Genomic DNA, 27,920 nt, shown 5'->3' on the forward strand with positions numbered 1-27,920 from the left:
GTACATTCTTTCGTATAAGATAAGATACAAATAACAAATATATTATTTTCTAAAATTGTTAGATCACAGTAAAAGACGGTAGCGACAAAAATTATTGTGATTTTCATAGAAACACTTATATTTTGTGAATTTTATATTTTTCTTGTAGATTGTATTCTTCTATCGAATAGAAACATAAATATTGTTCAAATACACGCGAAATTTGAAATGAAAATAAAAAACCCTTCAGAAAGATAAAAACCGGTCGGTTTATTAATTATTGACGTGTGTAATTATATGATTCATATATTTTATGTTACAGATGATGGAAGTAGCTTGTCAGAAGCATGTAGTACTCCAATCATTGGTGCAGGATCACGAGCAGGCTCTAGTCACACAGTGATCGATGTAGATGACATGGATTCCGGACTACATTCTGGACACCTTGCAACCCGTGCATCTTTGTCGAGTCTTGGAGTAAGTACCAAATTTAAATCAGCTTTAAATCTAATGTGTTACTGGAATACTAAAAGTTGAATTAGAGGCGAACGTATCTAATATTTGATTACAAATACGACCAAAATATTTTAAAATACAATTTTGTTTTATTTTAACTGATTTTATTTTTGTTTAAAAAATGTCCTGGATTGTCCGAAATATCAAATTTTCCTTGTTCTGCATATTTATAACTAAGGCGCCATTCTACGTGCTTATATCATATTACGTGTGATTCTATTATGACGTAAAAATGTTTTTCACTGATTAATTTATCCAAATAGTTTGATAAAACTCTTTATTTCCTTTAATTGTACATTGCAAAATATCTATAAAAAGACGCGTGTTTAGTGTTATTTTAGGCACTAAAGAAAAGAAAAGATCTACAACTAAAAGTAATTGGTTTGAAATATTTTAAATTTGTCCTTAATATTATAAAATAATATGTAGATAATAAAAAAGCACATAAAAGATGCACATAAGCACAAATAAAAATTATCATCTACCAAGAGACCATACTGTAACGATTTCCAAATTTGAGTTTCTTGAAGACGAAAACTTCTCTGAAAGAGAGGCTGTTAAAGGAAAAAGAGTTGTTAGAAAGAAGAAAACTTCCAATTCATTGTTATATCCGCAATTTTCGTATATTTATTACAAATTACAAATTATCTTGCGTTGTTGGAATATGAATATGCATAAATACTTAATATATATTTTTCAGGCACGTTCAGATTCTATGGCGTCGGTTTATAGCGGTGCTGGTGAAGGACGGTGCTGTCGCTCGGTTGTCGTCACAGGAGAAGTCGAATTCGCTTTGCAATACGATTATAAGCACCTAACATTCGAGGTGCACGTAACAAAATGCAAAAATCTGGCTCCTGTTGACGTAAAACGCAAACGATCCGATCCGTAAGTAACGCATGACTCATGAAAGAAAAATCATTTGTCAGATTAATGCTACCGATTACATGTCTCGCCCAATATAATTAATCACTATATAATATATATAATAAAAAAACTAATTATACTCTTACTTATGAATAGTTATTGCCAATTTGTAGGAGTTTTCAACACGTTAGTACATTTCTTTTCTTACAGACGTAATATATCAGACAACGAAAACTACTCTACAATATACTATATGCACAACAGATTGAAATTTTTGCAAATTTATCATAAAAATTAGAAATTTCTTTAATCGTATTCCTTGATAACAAGATATCATAAGAAAAATATCCGAATATCGTAAGAAGTTGATATGTTTAGAAAAAACTGTATAATAGGATCGATATTTCAAATTTATTTATAATTCTTAGCATCTTTTTTACAAATATTCCTGACTACTTTAGTATCAGTGAAAAGACAATAATTACAAAAGCATATTTTAAAAAGTCAAGAGAAAACAAGTTTCATAATTAAATTGTAATAACTTGAAATATGTAGTGTTATTATACAAAATGTTAAATTGTTTATAATTTGACAAGTACATCTCAACCTAAAAGATAATTTGGTAGAGAAATTTTCTTCATTATTTTGATATCTAGAATTACTCTTTATAAATATCACCTAAATATTTTTAAGTCATCCATTTTATACCATTATACACATTTCACTGCCTTGATGTCTAAATGCCACCTATAAATATCACCTACATATTTTTTAATATTTTTATTATTTCAAAGAACCATAAATTCATAACATATTTTATACTGTAATATGTAGAGTATAATCACAATAATGTATGTTATAAAAACAAAAGCAGTTTCTTCTATACAAAGGAAATTTAAAAATTTCAATTCAACACAAATTATAAAATATGACCTATAATTTATTATATACGGTTAATGCGTCTCTAGACAATCAATTTAAAAGAAAATCAATGTAAATATTCTAGAAACATATTTCCAAAATTTTATTAAATGTAAATCTCTACTGCTATAAAAATTATCTTTCAACGAGCATAATAATTCAAATACAAGCGATCTTAATATACACTTTACGTATATCGAAAACCAACAATTTCCTATAAAATTACATTCTTCTTTGATATAACTCACTTCAACAGATACGTGAAAGTATACTTATTGCCTGACAAGTCGAAGAGCGGCAAACGGAAAACCAAGGTGAAGAAACACACGTTGAATCCTGAGTTTAACGAAACATTGAAGGTAAGCTTTTTCATTTGAGACCAGTCTTGAGCACAAATGTTTTGCCTGTTGCTCCGTTGTTCCTGCATGAAAGTTAGAGCTTGGATGGTTCGTCACCACGACATTTCAGTTCCATATGAGTCTGAGCGGCCTAGAAACCAGAACCCTGTGGCTGACAGTTTGGCATTCAGACATGTTTGGACGCAACGATTTCCTTGGCGAGGTTCGAATGCCCCTGGAGAACAAAATCTTCGACGATCCCACACCGAAATGGTACCCGCTTCAGGAAAGAGTAAGTTTACGATAGCTTGTCTAGCACAAGTACGTTACCAAGCATAAATGTACGAAATGTTTTATTATTGCTGGAAGAGATACAAGGCGACTAACGAGAAATCTATTATTATTAAATATCGATATTGTTAATGTAAAAAACTCTACATCTGGTCTTCGGTTTTCTCAAGCGCTGAGGCCATCGATAGCGCATAGACAAAAGAATGCGTCGATGACAGACCATAAGCGGTACATGTGCGACGTTGGCTTCAGAGTTCTTTTAGTCTCAGGGTAACATTGCTAGCGCGCGGATCTGGACCAGCTTACATTGTATTCCACACTTTGTACTTTAATATTCACAATATATATATATACTTACAATACCTTACAATTTGCCCACGCGTTTCTTTGATTCCACATACATCAAATAATCTTGACAAATATGTTTAGACTTTAGGGATAGAGGAGATGAAAAGGAAAACAAATAAAATAGCTGACTGTTATTTTAAGATATTAGTTTCTTGTATGTATAATAATAAACCGTGAAATGCATTTAGCTTAAATGATCTAATATCTATTGTAAATTAAAAACATTAATTATTCATGTTTCTCCTCTATATCTCATAGTAAATAGAAAAATCAATTTTAATAATAATTAATAAATATTTACTAATTGTATATTTCTTGAAAGAATTTTTTATTTCTAGTAAGTAACAAAATAAAGATAATTTTTCCCAATTTCCCAAAATTTGTTGATAATCTTAGCCTACTTTAATTTCGTTTTCGTAGCTTTATCTTAAACTACTATTACAGCTTTTATTCCACTAATAGAAACAAAACTCATCTTCGATTTAAGATTTATTAATTAGTAGAATTTGTTGATTCGCACTGTATCTCTTTTTCAGTAATTTTACACAATGCGCACAATTTTACACAATACAGATCATTGTAGATATAAAAGCGCGGCGAGAATGGGCCGGGGAAAGTAAGTCTTCGTACTGACTCAATTATTCTCCAGTATATAATTAGAGCCTCTTTTTATTTGTTTTTATTTGCGTTAATAAAGCTAATTGACACACTTCGCGGTAAGAATGCAATATTGCACGAGTTATTATACTACCTGGCAAATTATTCGTATTCGGCTATACATTTACATGCAAAAAATTCAAATTTGAACAATAGCATGAAGGAAGAAAGCATTTCTATGGAAATACGTGATATTCTTGCAAACTAACTTCTAACTACACAGTTTTATGATGTATTTGCATGTGCAAGAACTAGAATCTTTGCTAGAAACCTCCAATTTTCATCATTTTACAATATTGCAGCATATAATTTTTTTTATCGAATAATTAGTATTAAACATGGCATATTTACTTTAATTAGTCATTCACTTATTTTTAATTATTTGCATCTTAAATTAAGAATAATTATCCTCAAAATTTGAGGATACTTGAAGTATTACTATTATTAAAATTTACTTAAAACATATTGCTTGCTTTATTTTATTATCGTCTTGATCTTTAATTACTCCATAATCATTACTCATCGTACGAGAGACAATGAAAGATACAGAGCAGTATTCCTGTGTTTATGTTTCCCTTGTCTTTCATACGATAAGTTTTACAAAATTAAAGCTCGAATATCTTTTATACTAATCGTTCTTAGACACAAGAGTCTTAATACTTTTTTATTGAGAGTAAACAGACACATCGATCGAAATATATCAGAATATCTAATCCCCTATAAAAATATGTCGATAAACCTGACAGCTTAGAAACGAAAATCACGAATCAGACATCGTTCCGAGTCAACTAATTTTGTCTTGGTACATTTTGTTCTATCGATAAAATAAGCGAAACATCCCCTATAAAACAATGCATATAAAAGTATTACACAAAAGAATTGCATCGTTCCTCCTGTCAAAATTTCTTGATACGATTCGAATGATTTTAAACAATAAAAATATGTTTCCCAATAATTCTGTATTCAATACTCATTGTAATTATAAATTTTAGACAGAACCATTCGATGACCCTGTTGCATACAAAGGTGAGGTAATCGTCGGTCTAAAGTTCGTACCACCAGATCCTACACAACTAGAACGAGATCGAGAAATAGGAACAGATCGTAGTGCTTCTAAATCGAAGAAGAATTGGAGTCGTGGTGCATTACACGTGCTTGTAAAGGAAGCAAGAAATTTACAAACCAGAGCAAAGAATTCAGGAACATGTGATCCGTTTTGTAAAAGGTATACCATAATTACTAGTGAAATATCAATGTACAGTTTACTTCTAATTTCATTTAAACTTAATTTCATCTAATTTTGAAAAAGGATGGTAAAGAACTAAAAAGAACTTCAACTATATATTTCTATAAACTAGAAGGTATATATAGTGTCTTGATTTTTATAACTTATAATTTCAAGCTCTTAAATATATTTATTCCTATATTAAATTTTCTTTCTAAGGTTTATACATATAAACCTTTTATTTCTACATTATAAACGTCATTAACAGTAAGTAAATATTTCCAATATTTTGAAAAGTATACAAAAAGAAATAGCTTCAAACCTCTAATGATAATGAATATACTATATATATATCATTCAAAAATGTATCAAAAGAAACTTAAGAAATGTACTTAAAGAATGTATCTTTAGAAAAAATCGTGCAACGTATTTAAAGCAGAAAAAGCTACATGTTTATTATTATTATAAATACTTTCAGTTATTTATTACCTGACAAGGGACGTTCAGGCAAACAAAAGACTGGAGTAGTTCGCAGATCTGGTGGTTCACCAGTATGGGGTCATACTTTCATCTATAAAGATGTTAGTCTACAAGAACTAGCAGAACGTGGACTGGAATTGACAGTCTGGGACCATGATCGTATTGCTAGCAACGAATTTCTAGGCGGAGTTCGATTCAACCTTGGCACAGGTACATATCACCACAGCTCAAAGTATTCTTATATTTTACGTTTTACTATAATTTTAGTATTTAAGAAACTTATTATATAATTTATGAGAAATTATTTGGAGACTATCTTGAAAATTAGTATTTTTTGATCCGCATAACATAATAATTAGTTATCCACCTCTTTTTCGCGAATATAATCAAATAATACACATTTCATTTATAAAACTTCAAGATAATCTATATTAAAAATTATATTCATAACATGCGAGTTTGATTGAAAAGATTTTTTCATGTAACAATTTTTAAGTAATTTATGATGTTAGACGAATCGCCCTATATAGTTCTGATTCTACTGAAGATCTTTACTTTATATATCGTAAGCGTAATGAAAACGATCATAAATTATTATGATTCATATATTATGACTCATATGTACATTATGTCATGCTATGAGAAGCATATTAATCTTCCATCTCTTTTCTCTATTTAAAATGTAATTTTCAACACTATGACTTTTTTTTATAAACGAAACACACACTTTGCATCCTGAACACATTGCAATTTTTAACATGTTTTAAAATCTATGTACATGTATACTAAAGTTAGTTAATTCGCTATTTAGTTAATACATAATAATCATTGATGTAAAACAAAATGTAATTTTCAACACTATGACTTTTTTTATAAACGAAACACACACTTTGTATCCTGAACACATTGCAATTTTTAACGTGTTATAAAATCTATGTACATGTATACTAAAGTTAGTTAATTCGCTATTTAGTTAATGCATAATAATCATTGATGTAAGACAAATATAATATTTCATGTTCAAATATAATATTCCAAAATTGATTATTAATACATATTATACATATTATACAATATACATATATTATTACTAATACTATACTTTAAGATATTATAAAAGCACACAGAATACCACAACGTTTCTCTTATGATTTTTATACAGACTTCTTGTACAAATTTTATAAAGGACCATATAAAGAATTTGCAATATTAGATTATCAGGACTTTACACTATTAAATAAATCGTAGTTAAATAAAAAGTATTTATTAAATAAATCGATTCCACGTGCTAGTGAGAACCAACAATATTTAAAATATATCTTATTCCTTATTAATGCGAATAGAACACTGCATGATTATACATATAAACTTTTTAATTTGAATAGTCATAATTTGATATATTAAAGAAATTAATTAATCTTTCCAGGAAAACACTACGGAAAACCAGTTGACTGGATGGATGCGACCGGTCGAGAGCTGTCGCTTTGGCAGAGCATGCTTGAAAGGCCTAACTTCTGGGTCGAGGGAGCCGTGACCTTGAGGCCAAACCTGCATAATCACGGAAAAATCAGCAACTCTTAAGCATGTCGTGCCCTCTTAGTGATTTCTTTTGTACTTAAGTGACATGTTCGTTCGCGGACCTTATGGGTCTCCATCTTACGGAAGCTCGAAACGCTTCGGCCTAGTTGAACTTAAATATATACGTATCATGTATATACGTGGTAGTGCAATCACACTACACATCGATTAGTTTCAAAAAAAAAAAAGAAAAAGAAAAAATAATCAGTGCCTTTAAGGCCAATGCGGACGCGTTGCACTCTCTTTACAGGGCACAGTCTATAATTTAGACTCTAATTCTGCGGGACACAATACCGCATGTGGCCGTCAAGAGGTACTAGCTCTGGACATATGCGAACAAGTTTCAAGTAATCTAATCTTGGTTCTAAAATTAGTACTTACCATTACTCCAGTCTAATTTGTAAATGTTCGTAGCTGCCCGATAATTAGAATTTCACTTCGCAGTTTTCGTTTGCTTTTGATATGTTACTTTGTAGGTATTGTTTCGAACTATGTTTTTCTTTTGTTTAGATTGCTGTAGATATGAAAGATCATATTTCATACAATTTTCTTCGAGTAATTTTTCTTTGTACCACTGTATCCTTCTTGTACGTTTTCGTTACTTTCGTTTCCTTTTTTTGTTTAATCGCTTTCATTACATTTCTTCGTTATCACCTATTATTTTTTAATCTCCCATTTTGTTCTTGTAATATCCATTCTTACAGAGTAAAACAAATTCTAGCCAGGTGGTCAACATCGATATATCGACGTGCAAAATTCGTGCAATATTGTGAAAAGCCGTGTCTCGTTCTTCTCTTCGAATAAGAACTTTTTTGATGATTAGCGGAATAAAATTTTTTAATCGCGGACATCCGTCCAATCGCGAGGCGTGATGACTTGAGTATTTATCATACATGAATATCCTTCGTGGCCAAGCATATTATCGAAAGTAGGAAATAAAACTTGAGTAAGTAAGGCCTCGTTCCAAACGTGTACATTCTTGCAAAAAGGTTCGTTGATCGCAGCAATAGAATGAAATTTTAATAATTCTATCTTTCAGCGAACGAAAAGAAAAAACGCAAATGATATATATATATTTTATAAGATATATTTTACTTGACATTAATTGAAGAATAAAAAGTTTTAGCGTTTGGAACGTGGCTTGCATTGTAGACACTTTCCTTTCTTGGAGAGAAAGATGCTTCCAGTGTGTACAATACTTGAAACGATTTCTCACGCTGAGCATTGTCAGGCCGATGGAACGGTGTATTTAAGGAATTAAATATGACCGGTTCCCATTCTATAGAAATATATGTAATCATATAAATGTTATATTTATACAGTCACGTACGATTACACAATATACAATAAGCCATGGGGCTTTTGATCAGTTGTTCGGCAACAGATGAAAATCTTAAATAGAATAACAAAAACCAGTGTTTCAAAAAGAAGAAGCGTATGCCAATAGAGAACGCTTATGATAATACGAAACATATAAGAAACACTGGTCCGCGTATACTTCCTTTTAATACTAATTACATCCGGAACTAACCGAAAGGCTGACGTAATCGTACTTAATTAATTATTACGATGCCGAGTTTCCGGTTTATTGCATATAGGCAAGTATAGAGCGTAACATGGATCGTTTAAGTACCTATCCGTAAGGTTCTTCCTAAATACAGGGTTAACAATTGAGACTATTTTAAACTGCCTTCGACGTAAGTTCTCTCCTAAACACGTGTCAAAGAACCGAGTATGAAAATTCGTTAATATGCCTATAAAAACAAGAGTGTCAGCTGGATGAGCTGCATTTGTTCGCTGTTTGTCAGAAAAAAAAAACCCCCCGATTTGTTGCGCATAGAAAGTATTGTTGCAAGACTATGTTGTGTACGTTTAAGGACCAATAATATTAAATTATGATAATAAAGTCAATGAGCAGGAAGAAAGAACCGAAGTGTTGGAATTCATGACACGTGCACGTTTTCTGTTTCCGTTCGAGACTGTGTCACGTAACACTCGGATCGAATCGTTCGATCAATTGGAAAGAAACAGAGATACTAATTTGGACATTTATTTATACCAGTGTACATGATAATAAAATTTTGTATGTTTACTCATGGTGAATTTATATTTTATTTGATGTGTGTATATATATATATTTATTTATTTATTTATATAAAAAATTAACATCTAGTAGATAAATGCGTACAAACGCGACTTCAGGCACGTAGATGAGATTTTTTGGTAATAAAGAAGAAAAAAATATCAAGAAGGTAAAAAAATTGTGCATCATCTAATTCAGTACGTTTCTATGAGCCTGATCGCTGTTTTTATCATTGATTGGAAAAAGAATTATCATAACTTACATTCAAAAGTTAGTTTAACTTACTAAATGGGAATTTAAAGATCGTTATTTGAAATAAACCGATTTCCTTCCGAATTTTTTCCTGAGTAACGGTATTTACACTTTCCAAATGCTCCTGAAACAAAAATATTCTTATTGAAACAAGTTTGCAGAAATATTTTAATTTACTCTTAGATAACGTAAATAGACTGAAACTGAACAATGATGCTGCATCTAACATTTCGTAGAAGAAACTAGTTATTTAAAAGATAATGTTTTATCGGAGAATTAAAAATGAAATTGAAATAAAAATTAAAATTGAAGTATAAGTGATAGATAAAGTGAATATTTTACTTATAAAATACTCTAAATATAATTTTGATTATACAATATTGATTATACAATTATATAATATTGATTATACAATTTTACGCACGTACATTATATACATTTTAGACTTGATTTCCTAATCAACATTTTCATAACACATTGCTTTACTAATAATAGAAGTACGTTCAAACACTTACTTACTTGAGATTTAACAGGATAAATACATTTATCTCTAGTGTTAAGATTACATCAGTTCTACACATTGTTAGTTATTATATAATAAATATTTTACTCCATTTCTTTCTTGAGCGAATCATTTCTTAATGAAATATCATTGCATATTGAACTTCATTGGAATAATTCCCTTACAGAAGGAAATGCTTAAAAAATAATAAAATACACCATATAAAAATCGTACCTTTGTGATCAAGAGGATCGCGAATTGACCTTGGCAAAGGCGTATAATGAACATTGAAGAAGATATCGTCGAACTCTTCCATCGGATTCGGAAGGAATTTCGGTGACAATTCTGGGGCCAATTTCACAGTCCTTGAGAATTTTCCTCGTCTTTCGGCATCATTTCGTTCATGTCGCGTTACGGGACGTGAATCAAGAAAGCGAAGAGTCGAAGGTAATACGTATATCGCGTACAGCCTGTAACGATTATAATCCTCGTCGTCCGTTGATGTTGGGTTAGTCAACTGATCGGGACATCCTGGATTGCCAAGCAGACTCACATACACCACATTTGGACAACATTCCTGTATCCTTCTCAACGAGTGGTCTATGTCTGTTATCTAAAAAATTGTTCACAATAATCAAACCAAATCGTGCGGTGATAGGAATGTGAAGTTTCAGTACTCAAATAAATTGGATACAAAAGATAACTATATATAATTAAAATGTTGTACGAAAACGTAAAATATTTGATTAATATATGTCTTATAGATATCAGAATATAGATATTTAAATAAACAATATTATAGATAACATTTATATTTTAATAATATCTTAGATGGAATGCAAGTTGCATGAACGAAATGCGGACAATACACACAAATAAGTTTAGCAATATTTAATTTAACGTTTAATGACTATCGGAATAAATCGTATAATTAGTTTAGGAAAAAATGTTCAATATTCATGTAGAATTACATACTATCTAATTTAATATTTAATTTATATTTAAATGATTTACCATATAGTATAAAATTAATTAAATCCTATAAACATATAAGTACATTTTAAATATTCAAATATTGTAATACATAATACATTTTATTAATATATATGTCATAATTTTATGAATTAAGACTTCAGTTTATTTTATAAAAACTAAACCTATTATTATTATTCCTTAAATTAAAATTCACAAAATTCAATTTATATGATTTTAAATAAACATTAAAGTTATTATAATATTTTATAAAGAGCAATTAAGTAAATTTGCAAACAATATTCAAAATGTATTGTTAAACTTCTAAATGTTAAATATTTCAACATCAAAATTAAAAATATAAATATTAAAAATTATATATTGCAATTTGTAATTTAAAATACGGAATTTTGTTTAATAGAATTTTGTATACATTATATATAATTATATAATATATATAATATATATTTTTTATATATTAGCTTTATATGTATATGTATGAAGTCATAGTTTCTTCAAATATTATACTCGGCAATACTATTTTCAATTCTCACAGATTACTGCTTACGATACGACTGTATCGTGTAGTAGCACAATGGCAAGATATATCACCCAGTAAATACATAATACTATAACAGGATAGTATAGTTATCAAATTAATTTGTAGCTCCTTTATTTATTTCTATTTATCTATACTATCCTAATAAAGAAACAGCGCAGCGTTTATTTGTCTGTGCCGATTAGGCTCAGAAACTATTACACCGGTTTTTACGAATTTTTTTTCTGTTGCCTCCTTACATTCCTTCTTGTAGCTTAACTCTTTCAGAGTGTTACAAACTACGTAATATTGCAATGTCATATCAGTGGGCTAGGAAATAAAAACATGCATTTAATTTTCGTACAGAAATCGGCCGGCGTAACACGGCCAGCATACGTTTTGTGTGGGTGGTGTGGTTCACGATGTTTCGTCAAGTGACGGAAGTACTGTGACTTCATATACGCGATAGTATCAACCGTTTTGTAACTATTTAATGAACCACAACGCATTCTGTGTGTTATACGCATGCACAGTACAAAATGTGCTGCATTTTACGACCAGAAACCTTTCCACATTGATTTTACTTTTAGTATAATAATTTTTTATCTTATACACATAAGTTTGCTTAAGGTATATTAAGCCATGAGCATAAGTTGGAGATCAGGTAGTGATTATAATTTTACATTTTATGAGGTAATATTTTGTATATATATAGATATATACAATAATGAACAATCAATAAACATATAATTAACTAAACAGATTTAAACTCACTATTTTGAAATAATAATGGATAAACAAATATGTCCGACTCTAAATACAAAATAAATGCTAAATACGAACAGTAAATGTTTTTAATTAATTGGCTAATTTATATAAAATAATACCGTTGCTGACGAAAGTATGTTAATATGCGTCCTGATTACATCACCGCAACTTATTCGCAACAAGGTGAATGGCATAAATGTCATCGAACTAAACATTCTCGATGATATAAGATACCAAAAGTATATATCATCGATACACGTCCGGAATTTTAATCAGGGTGAATCAGTTACAAGCTATTCCTTTCAGAGTTTCCTGATCAAGTGAGTACAGTTAATTCAACAATGAACACAAACATTTTATTTTACCTTCTGCGAATTACCATTTTAACAACTTAAAAAATCATGAACTAGTAATATATGTTCGAAATATGCGTAATATTGCCCATTGTTAATCTTCATAATAATTTTTCTGACATACATGGCTGTATTTAAAGGTAAATTGGTATTTTAATATACAAAATAAAAATTTGAATATACTCTATATATATATATATTTAAATATATGGCCGTATTTAAAGGTAAATTGGTATTTTAATATGCAAAATAAAAATTTGAATATACTCTATATATATATAGTATGTATATATAGTATATATATATATATAATTATACTATCATAAAAAAGATTTAATACAATGAAAATGCAAATGTGAAAAAATTTATAGTTTATGTTATTATAACATACTCGTATATATATATATATATAATACAAAAACACATTTTTAATGATAGCTAAAATGTACCAATACTAAACTGTATGATATCTTCATAAAAATGTATTTTAATACATGTTTATATCAACTTTTTCTTTTCTTTTTTTAACACAAAAAACCTACTGTAACACATTATATCTACCCACATTTTTGTTAAACTTTCCTTAGGATACACTGTAATGACATGTCTTACGAAGAAAAGTCAGAAACAAAATAAATTAAAACCATTGTTAAAAAATTATAAATGTATTTACGATGTCACATGAGATTGTATTAATTAATAATCTTTTTATCATTTGTATACCTGTATCTATAAATTTTCACAATAAAAAGTTTTGATAAAAAACATTTATTGCATAGAAATTATTGGATTTTTAAAATTTATCTATACGATAACATTTGCGATTTCCAAAAAAGAGAAAATACAGAAATAATTGTATAACTATTAAAATTTGTATCTATTCTTGTATTCAAGACTAAAGGTGTGCGAGAACCCGATAGTCGGGACGAAATCGGGTCGAATAGAATTCCCGAACGTATCGGTATTCCTGAAAATATCCGGATTTTCCGAAAGTGCCGGTGTTCCCGAAAATTTTGAAGATCCGTTTCGAGACTTGTTTTCATGAATATGACCTTGATTTCAAATCTTCGATTTTTAGACCTTTTTGGAAATCATTATAAAATTTATTTATTTACTAACTTTTACTTATTTAATTTATCAATATAAAATTATAAAATTCGGAAGGTAGAATGGAAATAATACACCAAATAAATAATATCTAAGTATAATACTTCATTTTAAATTCGCATGTAAGAAAGCCAGTTTGTTTACATTTTCAAACAATAGTGTGCAACAATATTGTTACATCGAACAGAACAAGAGTAAGAATCTCTCACTTTCGGGAATCCCAGACATACTCGAAAATCTCGACATTTTCGGCAAACCCGGAGATTTTTTGCAATTTGCATACTTTCGGAAAACGGACAAAATATTCTTAGGAATCTGAATATATTCGAAAATTCGTTCCGAACCGGTACTCGATACATAAGTAAATACAATTTATTTGAATATTAGCATATATTCAAATAAATAATTAGTTAATTTGTTAAAGTACATAAATCATATTGCGTTTCATTAGAAAAATAAGCGTTTCTTTAAAGCGCTATATATTTTGAACTTTTCCTGTAATTTCCGTTCAAATATTTTCAATACATATCAATAAAACTGCAAAGTATTTAATAAATTAGGCAAAATAAATTCTCAGGTTTCATTCAGAACTGCTATCTTTTTGTAAAAAAAAAAAAAAACATAATTCACACTGGAAATGGAAAGTAAGATAATATCAAAAAGAAGTTCATCCTGTAATTAAGTATCGAATTGACCACATATAATATTACTATAAATAGAAATTTAGTAACATTTGAACGCGTTGAAAGATAAATCTGTTGTCATACATGATAACGAGCACGTCACAGCATTATGCTAAGATCTATTGAAATGTATTTGATGAATGTTTCGAAATAAAATTTTAGTGAAATAAATAAGAAATTTGTCCATAGATAAAATATCACGAATTATACATAAAATATTTTATACGTAATTTATTGTAAATGAAAATGCTCGATAGTACATGATACAATATGTTGTCAATACCTTAAAATTTGAAAAAAGTATTTTTTACATTAACTACTCTACAACGTCTTTCTATATTCAATATTTTAAGTATTGTTGATGATAAGCATTTTTTTTATAACGGATGACAATTTTTCTTTCAGCAATTCTATGAGATTTAAAGAACATTAATTAACGTTTATTATTTACCATTCATCAAAATTGCGCAGATACTTTTGCTAACTATGTAAGTACATACATACATACCGTACTTTACAAGATAACATAGAACGCCATGCATATAAATAACTGACTAGCCTGACTAAAAAACTAAAATAGAATATTATATTTAAAAGATCACTGAAAAATCATTTAATCTATAATTCTTACAATATACAATCGTCAAGTAACTCGTGTTTATACCATAAGTGACAACTTTAACATAACAAAATATTCTCTCTAGCACAGAAAATAGCAACAACAAACAGAACAAACCTTGTTATTGTTTAAACTGAGTGTAGTCAAACTCGGTATACAAGGTAACGTCTTTAGGTCCCGCAGTTTATTATTGTCGAGTATCAATTCCTGTAGTCTGCAGAAGTGTTTAACAGAGCTGATAGAGGTTAGTTCATTATATGACAAATCTAAACTCGTACAATCATTACCAACGACACCCACTAATCCTCCGGGTATCTTTTCTGCTCGTTGTCCCGTATACCAAGCCTAGATAATTGAAACGACGTGTAAGAGTTTGTATATAGAACAAAGTTCACTAAAAGAACACTTCGATTGTCTGTTAATAATAATATACATTAGTTACCCGCCCACACCGTACTGTCAATCCACTCCTATTAAAATCTTGTTGGCTCTGTTCCGCCATCTTACACGTAAAGTACTATATGATGAGAAATTATCATTAAATAATAAGAATGATAATACTTTGAATTGACAATGGAGTCGCCATTACGAAAGATATTTTTACCAATGAGTATAATATACAACATGGCTCGTTGGTCTAGGGGTATGATTCTCGCTTAGGGTGCGAGAGGTCCCGGGTTCAAATCCCGGACGAGCCCAATAATTATTTTTTTAATCATTTTAATTACATTTCATTATTCATAATACATAGCTTCTCGCGATATATATAATATAATTTTATTAAAAGTAGATTATCTTTTTTAGTATAACAAATAAATAGTAAACAAAAAGACACAGGCAATAGAGATAACAAATAGTTTATATTTCTATATGAATATATTCTTTTTCGTATAAATTTTACATAAATAATTATTATACTTTATTATTATATATTATTTATTTAATAAAATAGTTATTTTTGTAAATCATATATGCAATTGATACTTTATATTCTGAAGTAACAAATTCATATTTCATATTCCAATATTTACAATTTTACATCAAAATAACAAATTTATAGATATATAAATATACAATTGAAGTAATATCCAGAAAAAGGGCTTAAAATTCTATATATATTAATTAAATGTTATTTCATTATATTTTAGATTATTATAAATAATTTATATATACAAATAAAGTTAATTATCATTAATTCATTTGAAATTAGGTTTTATACATACATATATCTTTTTATAATATAAATTTTATATATCAGAAATTTTCTGTGTTAATAAAATGAGAGGAAGGAAAAAATTTAAAGTAAAAATAAAAAAAGAAGATAAAACATAGTTTACTGCTTTAAAATCTGTTACTACTCAACAAATTATTGATGCAAAAAACCAATGATGTATCATATTCGTCAGTCAATATACTTTTGGAAGTAAATATAATTAAAATGAAAAATAATATCATTTGGAATTTTTTAATATTAAAAGATAGAAAAGGTTAGAAAATTGTACGTTAAATGAGAAAATTATTGTCATTGTTTTGTGCAAAAGTAGGTAAACATAATAAGTAGAGTTAAAACCTACAAATTAATGTTAAATATCATGAAAGTTTATGATATTCCTTAAAACATTTGCCTAAACACAAACCAGGATTATCTCTACAGCCAGAACAATAGTAATTAGTTTCTTTCCGTAAACCATTGACAGTGCATTGTCGACACCTTTTCCGTTTTATCTTTTTATTTTCTCGTCTGGGTAACATTTCAGGTAGATGTTCAGGTTCTAGTGAAATAAGACATATTTTTCTAACAATTTTCAAATAAAATATTATCAATAATATTCAGACGAAAGTTTGCATCACCTCCATTATCTTGTCCTAATGTCATTCTGCTACTTTCACTATCAATTTTATTGTAATTTACATTGCTGTCTTGCATATTATCATCATCATCATTATCATTATTTCCTATAATGAATTCTTACTTCTTTCATTTATCTTTTAATGGAAGGGCATTTTCATTGTGTCTATAAATCTCTATATTCCTGGTTGTCCTTTTGACATGATGTCTCTTTAATAGCGCTTTAAATACTTAATGATAACATTAATTTCATTATAAAGTGTATATGATACATCACTGGTTGTATTGTACAAATAGCCTAGAATTTTAAGACGTACATAGTACGTTGTTGGTTTTGAACAAATTAATCTATTATAGGTACTACATTTTGTATATATTTATTATACATACATATATATATCAAAATTTTTACTATAATTAATCTTTTCCAATTTTGTTTTAATTATTATTTAAGCTACTAAATGTAGGAGGGGAAAAACTATTCTAAATAACAATCTTTATTAATTAGCCTTTCCTCTGAATATTATATGTACTTAAAATATTTTCTTATATTTTAGATATTATACTTCACAATATAAAATCATTCAAACCTTTTTTTAACTTTTTAGGCCTATGTACCATATTTGTGGTTCCAGTTTTATTCTTAGTTATTTTCTTGCTAGTTGTATCTTCGCCTTGCTGTTTATTTTCAGAATGTATAGATTCCGTGCTCTTTTGTATAAAAGTATCCTCATGTTTACACATATTGTTATCATCATTCTGAACAGAACTAATAATATTCTGCTCCATTTTGTGGATGTCACCAGCATCATTAATGCTGCTACTGCTGTAATATATCAGAAGTTATATAAACTTTTATTGCAACTTTTTAAATTTTCTGTAAAGAAATAATGTTTTGCTCAGTAATACCTTGTAGATTCTCTAGGAATTGTACTACGTTTGTATAAATTAAGTTTATTATAAAAATTCACCATGCTTTGGAATGCATTTGTGCAATCAATAATATTTGGATTAGAAATAGTTATTTTGAACTGTTCATCTTTAAAAGGTTTTGTTTCAATATTCTCTGTATCAGTTAACAAAGTATGAAATCTTATACTAAAATTATATTTTTAACATAATATGTCGAAAGAAACATACTTCTTATTAATTTTGCACCTTCTGCTTTATATTCAGCAATTTCTTCATCTTTCCTTCTTATTAAATCTAAAAGAAATTTGTGCTGATGAATAATTTCCATTGATGATATGCATAGAGGTTTAGTTATAAAATCCCAAAAATCTTCTGATGTTCCTTTTGTTAAATTTAGTTCAAATTTCATTAAACAACGTTCTACTTGAACTTGCAACTCGATATGTTCCACAGTTGCATTGATAATATATTTTGACATATCGTTCAAAACATTTAATATAATGTCATTATAATCAAGAGCTTCAATATTTAAAAGTCGATTTAACTTCTAGAAGAAACAATTAAATGGAATTCAATTCATCTTGTTTTTATAATAAATAATACATTAAAATTACTCAGAATGTAATATAACGTTATAAAGTACATATTGCATAGATATATAATTACCCGACATCTATCCAAAATAATTTCTTTTGTCAATGTGTCAATCCATATTTCTATAAGATTAGTTAGGAAAACTTTAATTATGTCATCTTTTTGTGTAACAGAAACCATGTAAATATCATTATTTATTTTTATGTTATTCCACGTATTGTGTTGTTTATATTCATCAGAAATCATGATGTTTGTTTTTATAATAGAGTAATAGAAAAGATTAGAATATCTTTAAAAAATTGTTGAAGCATAAATCATAATGCGTTTTGACGTGCAAAAACATAACCTATCTTGCTGTATCAAATGTTTCAGTTTCTTTAGAAATGTCTGTACTTAAAGTAGTGTTTCTCCGTTCTGATAACGTACACTTGTCTATATATTACATACTATAAATACTCGTATGTTTCTTTTTACTTGATAAAATTTAAATACATTTTGCACCATTACACACGCCAAACTTTCGCTTTGCAAAATATCTATAGTTATATATATATAGTGTATACATATACAAAAACAGATAATAACTACGCAAAAAATATTAAAGAATAATATTTACTAAATGTAGAAATAAATAAAAATTAACTAAAAGTACTAAAATTAGAGGAAGTAGAACAAATTTAAAATAGTATAAAAATATTTATTATATAGGAATATATCAAGATATGAAAAATAGAAAAGTTATACATTTTTTTTACTTTTTTTTACAATTCGGATATTAACTGTATGAAACTTTGTATTCGATATATTGTTAACTGTGTTATAGTTAATAAATTCTCCTTGTTTAATTTTGTTTTTCGCGTTAGCCTGTAATTAAAAGGTGATAATTATAAATTATAATCACGTTACAAGTTTCGTTTATAAAATTATATTATTGAACAAACCATTTGTTGTGATTCATAAGAAAGAATAGACAATGTTTTATTTTTGGATTGTGTCGATTTTGAAATTTCTTTCCAATTAGTAAATGTTACTGGACTATGATTTTTTAACTTTAACTGATTTGTGTAGTGTTTATCATCACTAAATTTTTCAACCATGCCATATTTATGTATGTCATCACGTTTTTTTAATTTGGGGGTTGACGATTCATTTGATGTTTTTTTCTTTCTCATCATTAAATGATTATAAATTGAAGAAATACTAGATGATGTTGAATTTGGAATGTTTGTTTCCGCATTCCTTCGCTGAAAGGACGTGTCTTGTTCGTATTTTGATTTCATATTTCTCTCTTCAAGTGTTGGATGACCTTTATCCAAGATTTGTGTTTTTGCTACATACATATGCATAAAACTTTTATTTTTGTTTAAATTTGTTACAAAATGATTGTAATAATTACAATTTTTACTGTGCAATTCCTTCGTAATATATTTGCTTTTGCATAATGTATTGTCAAAATCCTTAACAACTTGCTCAGTCATACACTGGGTTTCAGCATTACTAAAAAGTCTCAATTTTAAACAGAGATTACCTTTACTATCTACATACTGAGATGCTATTGCATGTTTTGAATCTGCCTATAAAATATAATGAAATATATAAATTATTTTTCTGTATTTTATATGAATTAAACATTCACAAGTTAAGACAGTTGTTATATTTAAAACAAAAATCTAGTACAAAAATAGTTATATACACACATTATTGTTTATATAAGAGCATTATGTATATTTTGTATATATTACTTTTATTAAGTGTATGTAAGGATTATAAACTATATAACAAAGTATTTACAAATTACATACCAAATTTTTAAGAAGCTGATGCTTTCTTTGATTTTTCTTTGGTAAATGACTTAATATATCTTTTGTATATGTAGTTATTCTATTTGCAATATCAGTTAAATCATTGTATTCTTTCTTAAGATGCTTAATCAGAGTTTTTGTTTGAGGGAATTGTATTTCAAACGTATTTTGGTTTAAAAGCATACATGATACACCTACATCTTTTACCAAAACTGCATCAGGGCATTTGCTATCACTTCTATTGCTCCTATATATATTTATTTATTTATTTATTTATTAGTTATATATGTACCTAACAATTAAAGTAAATAGTTAAATATGAACAAAATATAATAACAGGTATAACCTATAATAGGGGAACTGGCAGCTATCATTAATTGTAGAATTGCACATCTTATCAAAAACATTATTTTCCATTAAAACTGTGTGTCTGTCTTGTGTGTCATCTTTATTCATACTATTAGTGGAATTATAATTCGATACATCCATTAGAGCAGTTTGATTAGTAGCATTTCTTTCTGATATTGTGGAAATGAAACTCGTAGCAGGTTCTCCAGAAATAGCAGAATGTTTCTTCATTTGTGGTATAATGTTAACTGATGCATCTCCTGCTTCCGGAGAAGCAATAAGGACACCCATCTCAAAGCGATGATTATTAAATTATCCAATAATTGTTCAATTACATAAAAGTATCAGTTTTACCATATGTATAAATTTATATCTCTCGATATTGAGTATGTATATCATAAAGAAATAAAAAAAATGTTAATAATGTGATTTAAAATAAAACACTATATATACATAGTAGGTATCCAAATAAATAATAGTAGCATAATAAAAACAGCATTATAAATTACCGAAACTCTAAATCTTCTTTGTCCCATTACTGAAAAACACAGGCATGTGTAATGTTTGTATTTCTGATGGTTTTTAGAAACATCCATTACATTACAAAATCTCAAAGTTACCAATTAATTTTGAGACTTTAACGCCTGAAGAAGGTTATGTTTATATCGTTCAAAATGTATAACAAAATAAAATCATATTTTTTACAGGATTAAGAACATAATTGCTGTGTTCACATTGATAGTACAATTGGGAATTAACGTAACTAATATACTGTATAATGTATAGAAAATATAAGTCTTTTCGCTTAATAAGAATTTATAGCAATCGTAATAGCCATATATTACTGATAAAAAAGAGAAAATGATGTATTAGTAAAAATCTTTCTACAATGTATTTGAATAGTACTTAGTATTTGAAATTTTAAATAGTAATTTCTCATTGTAAAAGAGCACATATAATGACAAACTACATGTTATTTTTTGTATGTTATGATTTTTCAATTCCAATTCCAATTTTGGTTGGCTTAAGATATGTTTTAGTTTCTTTATAAAAGCACAGCTATAGAATCTTGCTGATTTATAATATTGTTTATTTCTCAGGTAACATTTCTTCATTGTAGGAATGAAAATTATTTTACTTTTATATTTATTTTAAAACTGTGAGGTTTACAGCTATTTTTTTTAAGTTATATATTCTTGCATATAAAACAATATTTATATTTACAGCTAAAATTAATCTTTAAATCAAGTTTAAATATATTTATATAATAATATATTATATAATTGTATATCAACAAAAGTTTATTTTGAAGGAAGAGAAATGCTTTTCGGAAGATGTAAACATTGAAGACAATAAAGTTCTCGTTCTTGCGAGACAGACAAAGAGTGCCTCTATCTGTCTCTAGCATGTCTCTAGCATGTCACGCATGCGCAGAACGAGAACTTTCTTGCTTTCCATGTTGATCTTTCGCAACTAGTCACGATTGAATTTTTGGTCGGTTTTCTCTAGGCTTTAGCACATGAGCGTCGAGACCTGTTTACATGATCATCTTTGAGACATTCCTATATATATATATAATATGTACGTATTACGCATGTGTAGGACGAGACCTTTTCTTCCTCTCCATCTTGATTTTCTTCGACTCAAAAAACAGACGGTTTCGGCAATGCTTTCCTATAGAAGTGCTCAGAACTAAAAGCTTACATTACCGTGTGCAGGACGGAATCTTAATTAAAGCAGTGTTCATCCGTGACTGAAAATATAGCATGTTAACAACCTATGCAACATTTTAAACGTTAACGCCATTCAATATAATATTTAACATTCGTATATATTACCTTATTTTTCTATATGATAGGAATATGTTATTTTAAGCTATATGAGACTAAAGAAAAAATTGTGAAGTTATTAAAATATATTGTAAAATATTAAGAAAAAAATAAGTAATGAAAGTAAACACATACTTGTGATTGGTTGATGCGTTATATCTGTAACTATCTGGGTAGGTAATTTCCAGGAATTACTGACTGTCTTCCTTTCTGTGAATCGCTCGTCTTTCAATGAATTTCGAGTTGGAGGGAAATGCAGTGAGTGCGAATAAGAAAACAGAACTATGGTGTGGTCACAACTAAACAATTTTTGTAGTAGAATTGAATAAATTTTATTTTTCTTCTTTGTATCTATCATAAATTTATATATCTACAAATTTGTAGACTATATATAAAGCAATAGATATTTTTAAAATTTTCATTACTGTTTAGGAAAAAGAGAAATTTATTATTAATTCTAGTAATAATTAAATATAATTTACTTCGTTGTAATTTTTCTCATGAAATCGATAAAACTTTTCACTTTATAAATAACGTATAAATAAAGCATATAAAAATTAGATCTTTTTTTTTAGTTAGAAATAATACTTTAATACGTCGTTTAAAATGGTTAGGAAGTCTCATTATAAATATGCTCTCATATTTATTAAAATGTAATATATAAAGAATCGTAAAATATAAATATAAAAACATATAAATAATTAAATTGTTATCTATCAATTTATATATATATACACACACACATATATATATATTATATGCATTATACGTATATTACAATATACGTGTATATATAAAACAATTGATTTAATTATTAAACTTATTAATAATTTTAAGTCACATTTTTTATATTACAAATAAAAAATATGTTTTATTCAATTTAACATTCAATCACAAATCAATCATTCAATTCAATTGTTCGTTTGAAATAGGTCATACATTTTTAAAGTATTAAATAAACATACATTGTGTATGCACTTAGTATTGAACTTTTTGTACTATATATTACAATGAGCTTTTCTCACATTATATAAAACTGACAATGAATTAAAAACGTGGCATCACATAAAACTTAAGGAAATTCCAGAAATATTAATACTGTTTCAAATAAACCATTCTACCTCTCATTTCAATCTACTAAAAATTTATTTTCACAACTTAGAAAGCTAACTTATTGAACTTCTAATTTCATTTGAAATAAATTTTAAATTTTACAAAATATTTCTAAAGCAGTAATTTTAAATTAAAGATTATTCAAACTTAAAAATAACATAGGAGAACAGGGATAAAATGAATAATAAATCTTAACCTTAGGAATACAAAGAATGGATCAATTTTGATTTATATAGATATTTTACGTTTGTTATTTTGTAAGTTAAGTTTGCATACTATTATTTTATTAAGTTATATGAACGGTGTTACTTTTCAAGTTACTTTAGTTATTATATATAGGTAGGAAATTAAAATTAAATATTCCATAAAATATTCATGATGACAATGGTTCCCTAGGACAGAATTAATCGAATTATTTGACTAAAAAATTATCGAGGGAAAAGTGCACTACACGATTCTCGAGATACTACGCCAATGGCATGCGTTCTTACAGTTTGATCGGCATGGCTGCCGCGGCATTCGTGAACAGATCGCGTCGCACCGCAGGTAGAGTCAGTTTGATCCGCGAGCGGCATCATTGCGGAGTTGAAAGACTCTAAACGCGAACATTTTCATTTCAAAGATGCGCAAGATCGGTTCCCCAAATTTGGGTCAATGATCCAACCAGTAAACTGTCAATTCTTTTCTTAAATTTAAAATCAGTATGAAGTGATCGAGAAACCGATTGACAGGAGTATAATGTTGTCCGCGTTAAAAGGTGAAGGAGAATCGTGATGAGCTTGGAGACGACGTTGATGCCTAATACGGCACCGATCGAGGCCGATAGATTCCAAGCGTTTTTCGAAATTCACGTCAGTGACGATTTGCCAACTGCATTCAGTGCATTCGCAATTGGTGTTTTGCCGTAGTCGTTCTAAAAACCTGTGCCGGTTAATTATCCGACTCGAGAGAAAGTCGATGGCTACTTTGCGTGTTCCGACCGGTCGACAGATACCTAACGCGGCGATTTTAACTTGGGTGAAACTTTTGAGCTGGTGTTTCCAACTTATGTGACGTTGTACTAATAAAATAATAAATTTTGATACTTGAAATTAATTAAACTAAAAAGATTCGAATTTGTAACCTAAATTTCATCACAGAAACGTGTGTGTATTGCGGGTACAGGTGAAAAGTTCATAAAACATAAAAGAAATCATGTGTGAAAATTGTTTCGAGATTTTCAAAGAAGGAAACGTTTGTTGTAAATAATCGAGGAATGCGTATTGTACGGTTTTGCAATTGTTCCACATCGTACCTAGTGATCGGCATCGGGTATGAAGAAATCGACAGGTCATCGCAAAAAAGAATAACAACAAATGCGTTTGTATAAATGACAAATGTGTGTTTGTATAGACGCGATTGGTCGTGCAACCATTTGATAAATGTCATCGAGGGAACTAACTATCAAAGTGTTTCGGTTTACCGTGGCTCGGTTCGAGCATATCGAACTATGTATCGGCGAGTTGAATGCGGTCCCGTTGACATTTCACGTATCGTAGACCAATGTAGCGCGATGTTTGTCAGATTGACCATCGTTATTGCGGCGCTATGCCTGTGGAATGGAGTCGGTAAGAAATAACTTCTACTCATTTTACGTAATTGATCGCGATGATATATTTTAATTAGTATAGGAGTTGCGTTGTGATTAGTAGACTGTGAACGGATATACTTTAGATATTTTATGTATTTTCATATACATATTTCTGGAGATTTGTTTCATCTATTAAATATTATAACGAATTATCATATATTGGATATTTTACATATTTTTGCACCTTTAATTATGTTACTCTGTTTGAGTTATTTTCAACCCAATCGTATTTTTCTATCGTTAACAAATTTCTTAAATTTAAGGAAAACATAAAACGATCGTTATTGATGTGTGTAAGTTTTCATTTCAAGTTTTCGCCAGAGCTTTTATTAAAATATCAAATTTCTTTTTGTTTATGAAGACAATAACGCGAATCAAATACAATTTGAAAATTAACATAAACATTTAAGGTTAATGAAGTTTAATTTAAGTTTGATTATTTGGTCAATAATTAAAAAATAAATCTTATGGAAATTATTTAAAAAAATCATCATAATACTCTAATAAAAACATTTGCTTCAATAGTTGGTAAGTTTTTAACAGAATAGATCATTTTGCATAATTATAATTATTGTATTCGTTTGTTATTAAATATGCAAAGCAAATCGAGAATGCTTAGGTATTTTAGTGACGTTAAAGAGAAGCATCATCGATCATTCCAAGTTTCGTAAACTATTTTATGTACCAATAATCTACGGTATTTAATCGTATTTGTGGTTTTTTAGCCACGCTCTTGTAGTCTGTACTTTCTAATATATCCCGGAGAAAGCGTCGAAAGACTTCATCCAATGCACGCTTCAAACCAGCGCGAAATCAGAATGTAGAGGAATAAATTCAAGGAACAAATGATATATATGTAGATGAATTAATTTGGCATTATTTCATTGTTAAAATGCAATAATAACATAATGTTTGAATGATAAATGAAGTTGAATATATGTCACAAGTAAATATAAAGAATTAATATTTATATTATATATAAACTGTTGTAAGAGTGTAAAAAGATTAGGATATAAATAATTATTTAAAAACAGAATTAATTTAATTTACTTGACAAGAGAATCAAATTCTTTATTGGACTAGCTAGCTACAGAAAGTTCCACACACATATTATACAGACAATATTGTTTTTATTTATTAAATACATTTACGAATTTTACTTTGTTATATACTATGCTATTTTTAAGGCAAGTATAGGAAACAGGATAATATGTATGCTTAAGTCATATTCTACAGGATGCTGCCATGTGTCCATTGGCAATAAATTCGTTACAGCTTTCAACTTATAATAGAAATTCTCATCTGTTGTTCCGAGGAATATTGTGGCCTGAAACAGCATATTATAATGTGTGTCACAGAATATTGGTACGTTGTGAAATAATAAATATGAGTTGTCATTTTATGGTGATAACTGTGACAAACTTATCGTTGATGTTTATGATGATGTCTCGTAAAAAGACGAAGCAAGTATTATTGACTGTTGAATTCAGTCAAAATGATTTTACGCTGTATATATTTAACTATAGATAAAGTTGGAACCAAGACCAAACGTTTTGTTCTTTTCTTATTTTTTATATAAATAGTACAATTTTATTAATTCACAAATATTTTGTTTCAAGCGTTATCCTTTAAAGTATTTATTTGTTTTATCATTGATACGTTAGATTGACAATGTAAATGTTATTTTTCAATTGTATCGAAAGTTATATTCACGATATATGATTATATTTGTTTGCTATTCTTCTTAATTTCTTTTTGTTCTGTTTAATTTTTTTCCATTCTTGCTTCAACGTTAAATGAAAGTTGTGAAATACGTAAGTTTTCTTTCGTGTCTTGATTTTCGAGAAAATTTTCGAAAGTTTGTGGGCGTGTACGCGTGAAATTGCTTAGCGATTCTCCGGATCGTTTTGTATTTTATCTTATAAAAATTTAATTCTTCGTAATAAAAATAATAATAATAATAGTGAAAAGGGATGAAGTTTCAACACTAGAAACAAATCTATATTACTGTATAATAGTGATTCCTGGAAGATAAGTTTCCTTTTTAATTATCGAAATATTTAAAAAGTTTGGAAACTTTTTCTTTCTTAAACTCGAAATTCTTGAAGATAAATTTTATGTCATCCTGTCGTTTGAGTACGAGGACTATAAAATTCTAAGATTAAAGTAAATTTTAAGACTTCAAAATATTTTTTAAAACTATTGTATTCCAAAGAGAAGAACGACTACGTTTTCTCTTACACTAGAAACCACATTTCATAACATTAATGTAAATCTACATCCTATTTTATTTGATTCTCCTTAGTTTTAGCACAAAATATATTTCTTATATCATAAATGAATATATTAGAAATATTCTATCACAGATATGTTATTTGTTACGAAAATATACAAATATACATATAAATCATGAACAGGTTTCGAAAGTAGTTTATCGAGAATGTGAAGCAATTGGAATGAAATGTAGAATCCTTCTCAAATACTAAAGAGTTAATACATATTTAAATATTGAACCAAATTTACTTTTTCGGATAGTTTTGTAAAGAAGACACAATGCTAGCAATAATATAAATTGATAATAATATAGAATACACATAGAAAACATAGAATAAGATTCTACCGAAAATAAATATATTTATCATTTAGTTAATTCATAATTAAATAAACAAAGTTTGATAGAATCTATAAACAATTTTATACAGATACCGAATTTTATTAAATTTGTTTTATATGATAAATTTTATAGTAAGTTTATAAAGTAAATTT

The 27,920-nt window shown here is 28.1% G+C and overlaps 5 protein-coding genes and 1 non-coding gene across 10 annotated transcripts in view; 3 read left to right on the top strand and 3 right to left on the bottom strand.

Annotated features, from left to right (window-relative positions):
* LOC139993048 (uncharacterized) overlaps positions 1–7,405 on the top strand; it is a 91,092-nt gene extending 83,687 nt beyond the window's left edge. For all 3 annotated transcript variants that reach the window (XM_072014456.1, XM_072014442.1, XM_072014446.1), the window contains exons 12-18: positions 302–456; positions 1,196–1,383; positions 2,540–2,642; positions 2,752–2,913; positions 4,910–5,142; positions 5,621–5,832; positions 7,049–7,405. In XM_072014456.1, the coding sequence (XP_071870557.1) occupies positions 302–456; positions 1,196–1,383; positions 2,540–2,642; positions 2,752–2,913; positions 4,910–5,142; positions 5,621–5,832; positions 7,049–7,203 (1,208 nt within the window). In that variant the 3' untranslated portion in view covers positions 7,204–7,405. The remainder of the gene's footprint in view (positions 1–301; positions 457–1,195; positions 1,384–2,539; positions 2,643–2,751; positions 2,914–4,909; positions 5,143–5,620; positions 5,833–7,048) is intronic.
* Positions 7,406–9,234: 1,829 nt separating this feature from the next.
* LOC139993262 (leucine-rich melanocyte differentiation-associated protein) lies at positions 9,235–15,680 on the bottom strand. The gene is made up of 4 exons (XM_072014826.1): positions 15,520–15,680; positions 15,195–15,422; positions 10,272–10,650; positions 9,235–9,659 (listed from the first exon to the last, which is right to left on the bottom strand). The coding sequence occupies exons 1-4, from the start codon at positions 15,577–15,579 to the stop codon at positions 9,580–9,582; spliced, it is 747 nt and encodes a 248-aa protein (XP_071870927.1). The 5' UTR covers positions 15,580–15,680; the 3' UTR covers positions 9,235–9,579.
* Positions 15,681–15,703: 23 nt separating this feature from the next.
* On the top strand, positions 15,704–15,775 carry Trnap-agg (transfer RNA proline (anticodon AGG)). Its single transcript has one exon. It is a non-coding gene; the product is annotated as a tRNA-Pro (tRNA).
* Positions 15,776–16,062: 287 nt separating this feature from the next.
* On the bottom strand, positions 16,063–18,984 carry LOC139993229 (uncharacterized). 3 transcript variants are annotated; one of them, XM_072014765.1, is made up of 5 exons: positions 18,505–18,984; positions 18,067–18,385; positions 17,836–17,992; positions 17,517–17,749; positions 16,063–16,849 (listed from the first exon to the last, which is right to left on the bottom strand). In XM_072014765.1, exons 1-5 carry the CDS (start codon positions 18,676–18,678, stop codon positions 16,668–16,670), a joined length of 1,065 nt encoding a protein of 354 aa, XP_071870866.1. In that variant the 5' UTR covers positions 18,679–18,984; the 3' UTR covers positions 16,063–16,667. The 3 variants fall into 3 exon arrangements, 2 of the variants coding, with proteins under 2 accessions (XP_071870866.1, XP_071870856.1); XM_072014755.1 differs by having other exon boundaries at positions 16,067–16,849; positions 17,517–17,752; XR_011801337.1 differs by having other exon boundaries at positions 16,710–16,849; positions 16,929–17,752.
* A 131-nt stretch (positions 18,985–19,115) lies between these two features.
* LOC139993224 (uncharacterized) lies at positions 19,116–21,781 on the bottom strand. Its single transcript, XM_072014742.1, has 5 exons — positions 21,092–21,781; positions 20,581–20,873; positions 20,235–20,481; positions 19,374–20,006; positions 19,116–19,296 (listed from the first exon to the last, which is right to left on the bottom strand). The coding sequence occupies exons 1-5, from the start codon at positions 21,176–21,178 to the stop codon at positions 19,171–19,173; spliced, it is 1,386 nt and encodes a 461-aa protein (XP_071870843.1). The 5' UTR covers positions 21,179–21,781; the 3' UTR covers positions 19,116–19,170.
* A 2,259-nt stretch (positions 21,782–24,040) lies between these two features.
* Cad96ca (tyrosine kinase receptor Cad96Ca) overlaps positions 24,041–27,920 on the top strand; it is an 82,338-nt gene continuing 78,458 nt past the window's right edge. Inside the window, exon 1 of the mRNA XM_072014624.1 lies at positions 24,041–25,131. Coding sequence (XP_071870725.1) covers positions 24,894–25,131 — 238 coding nt within the window. The 5' untranslated portion in view covers positions 24,041–24,893. The remainder of the gene's footprint in view (positions 25,132–27,920) is intronic.

This window comes from Bombus fervidus, chromosome 2 (assembly GCF_041682495.2).
Source record: "Bombus fervidus isolate BK054 chromosome 2, iyBomFerv1, whole genome shotgun sequence".
Classification (NCBI taxonomy): Eukaryota; Metazoa; Arthropoda; class Insecta; order Hymenoptera; family Apidae; genus Bombus; species Bombus fervidus.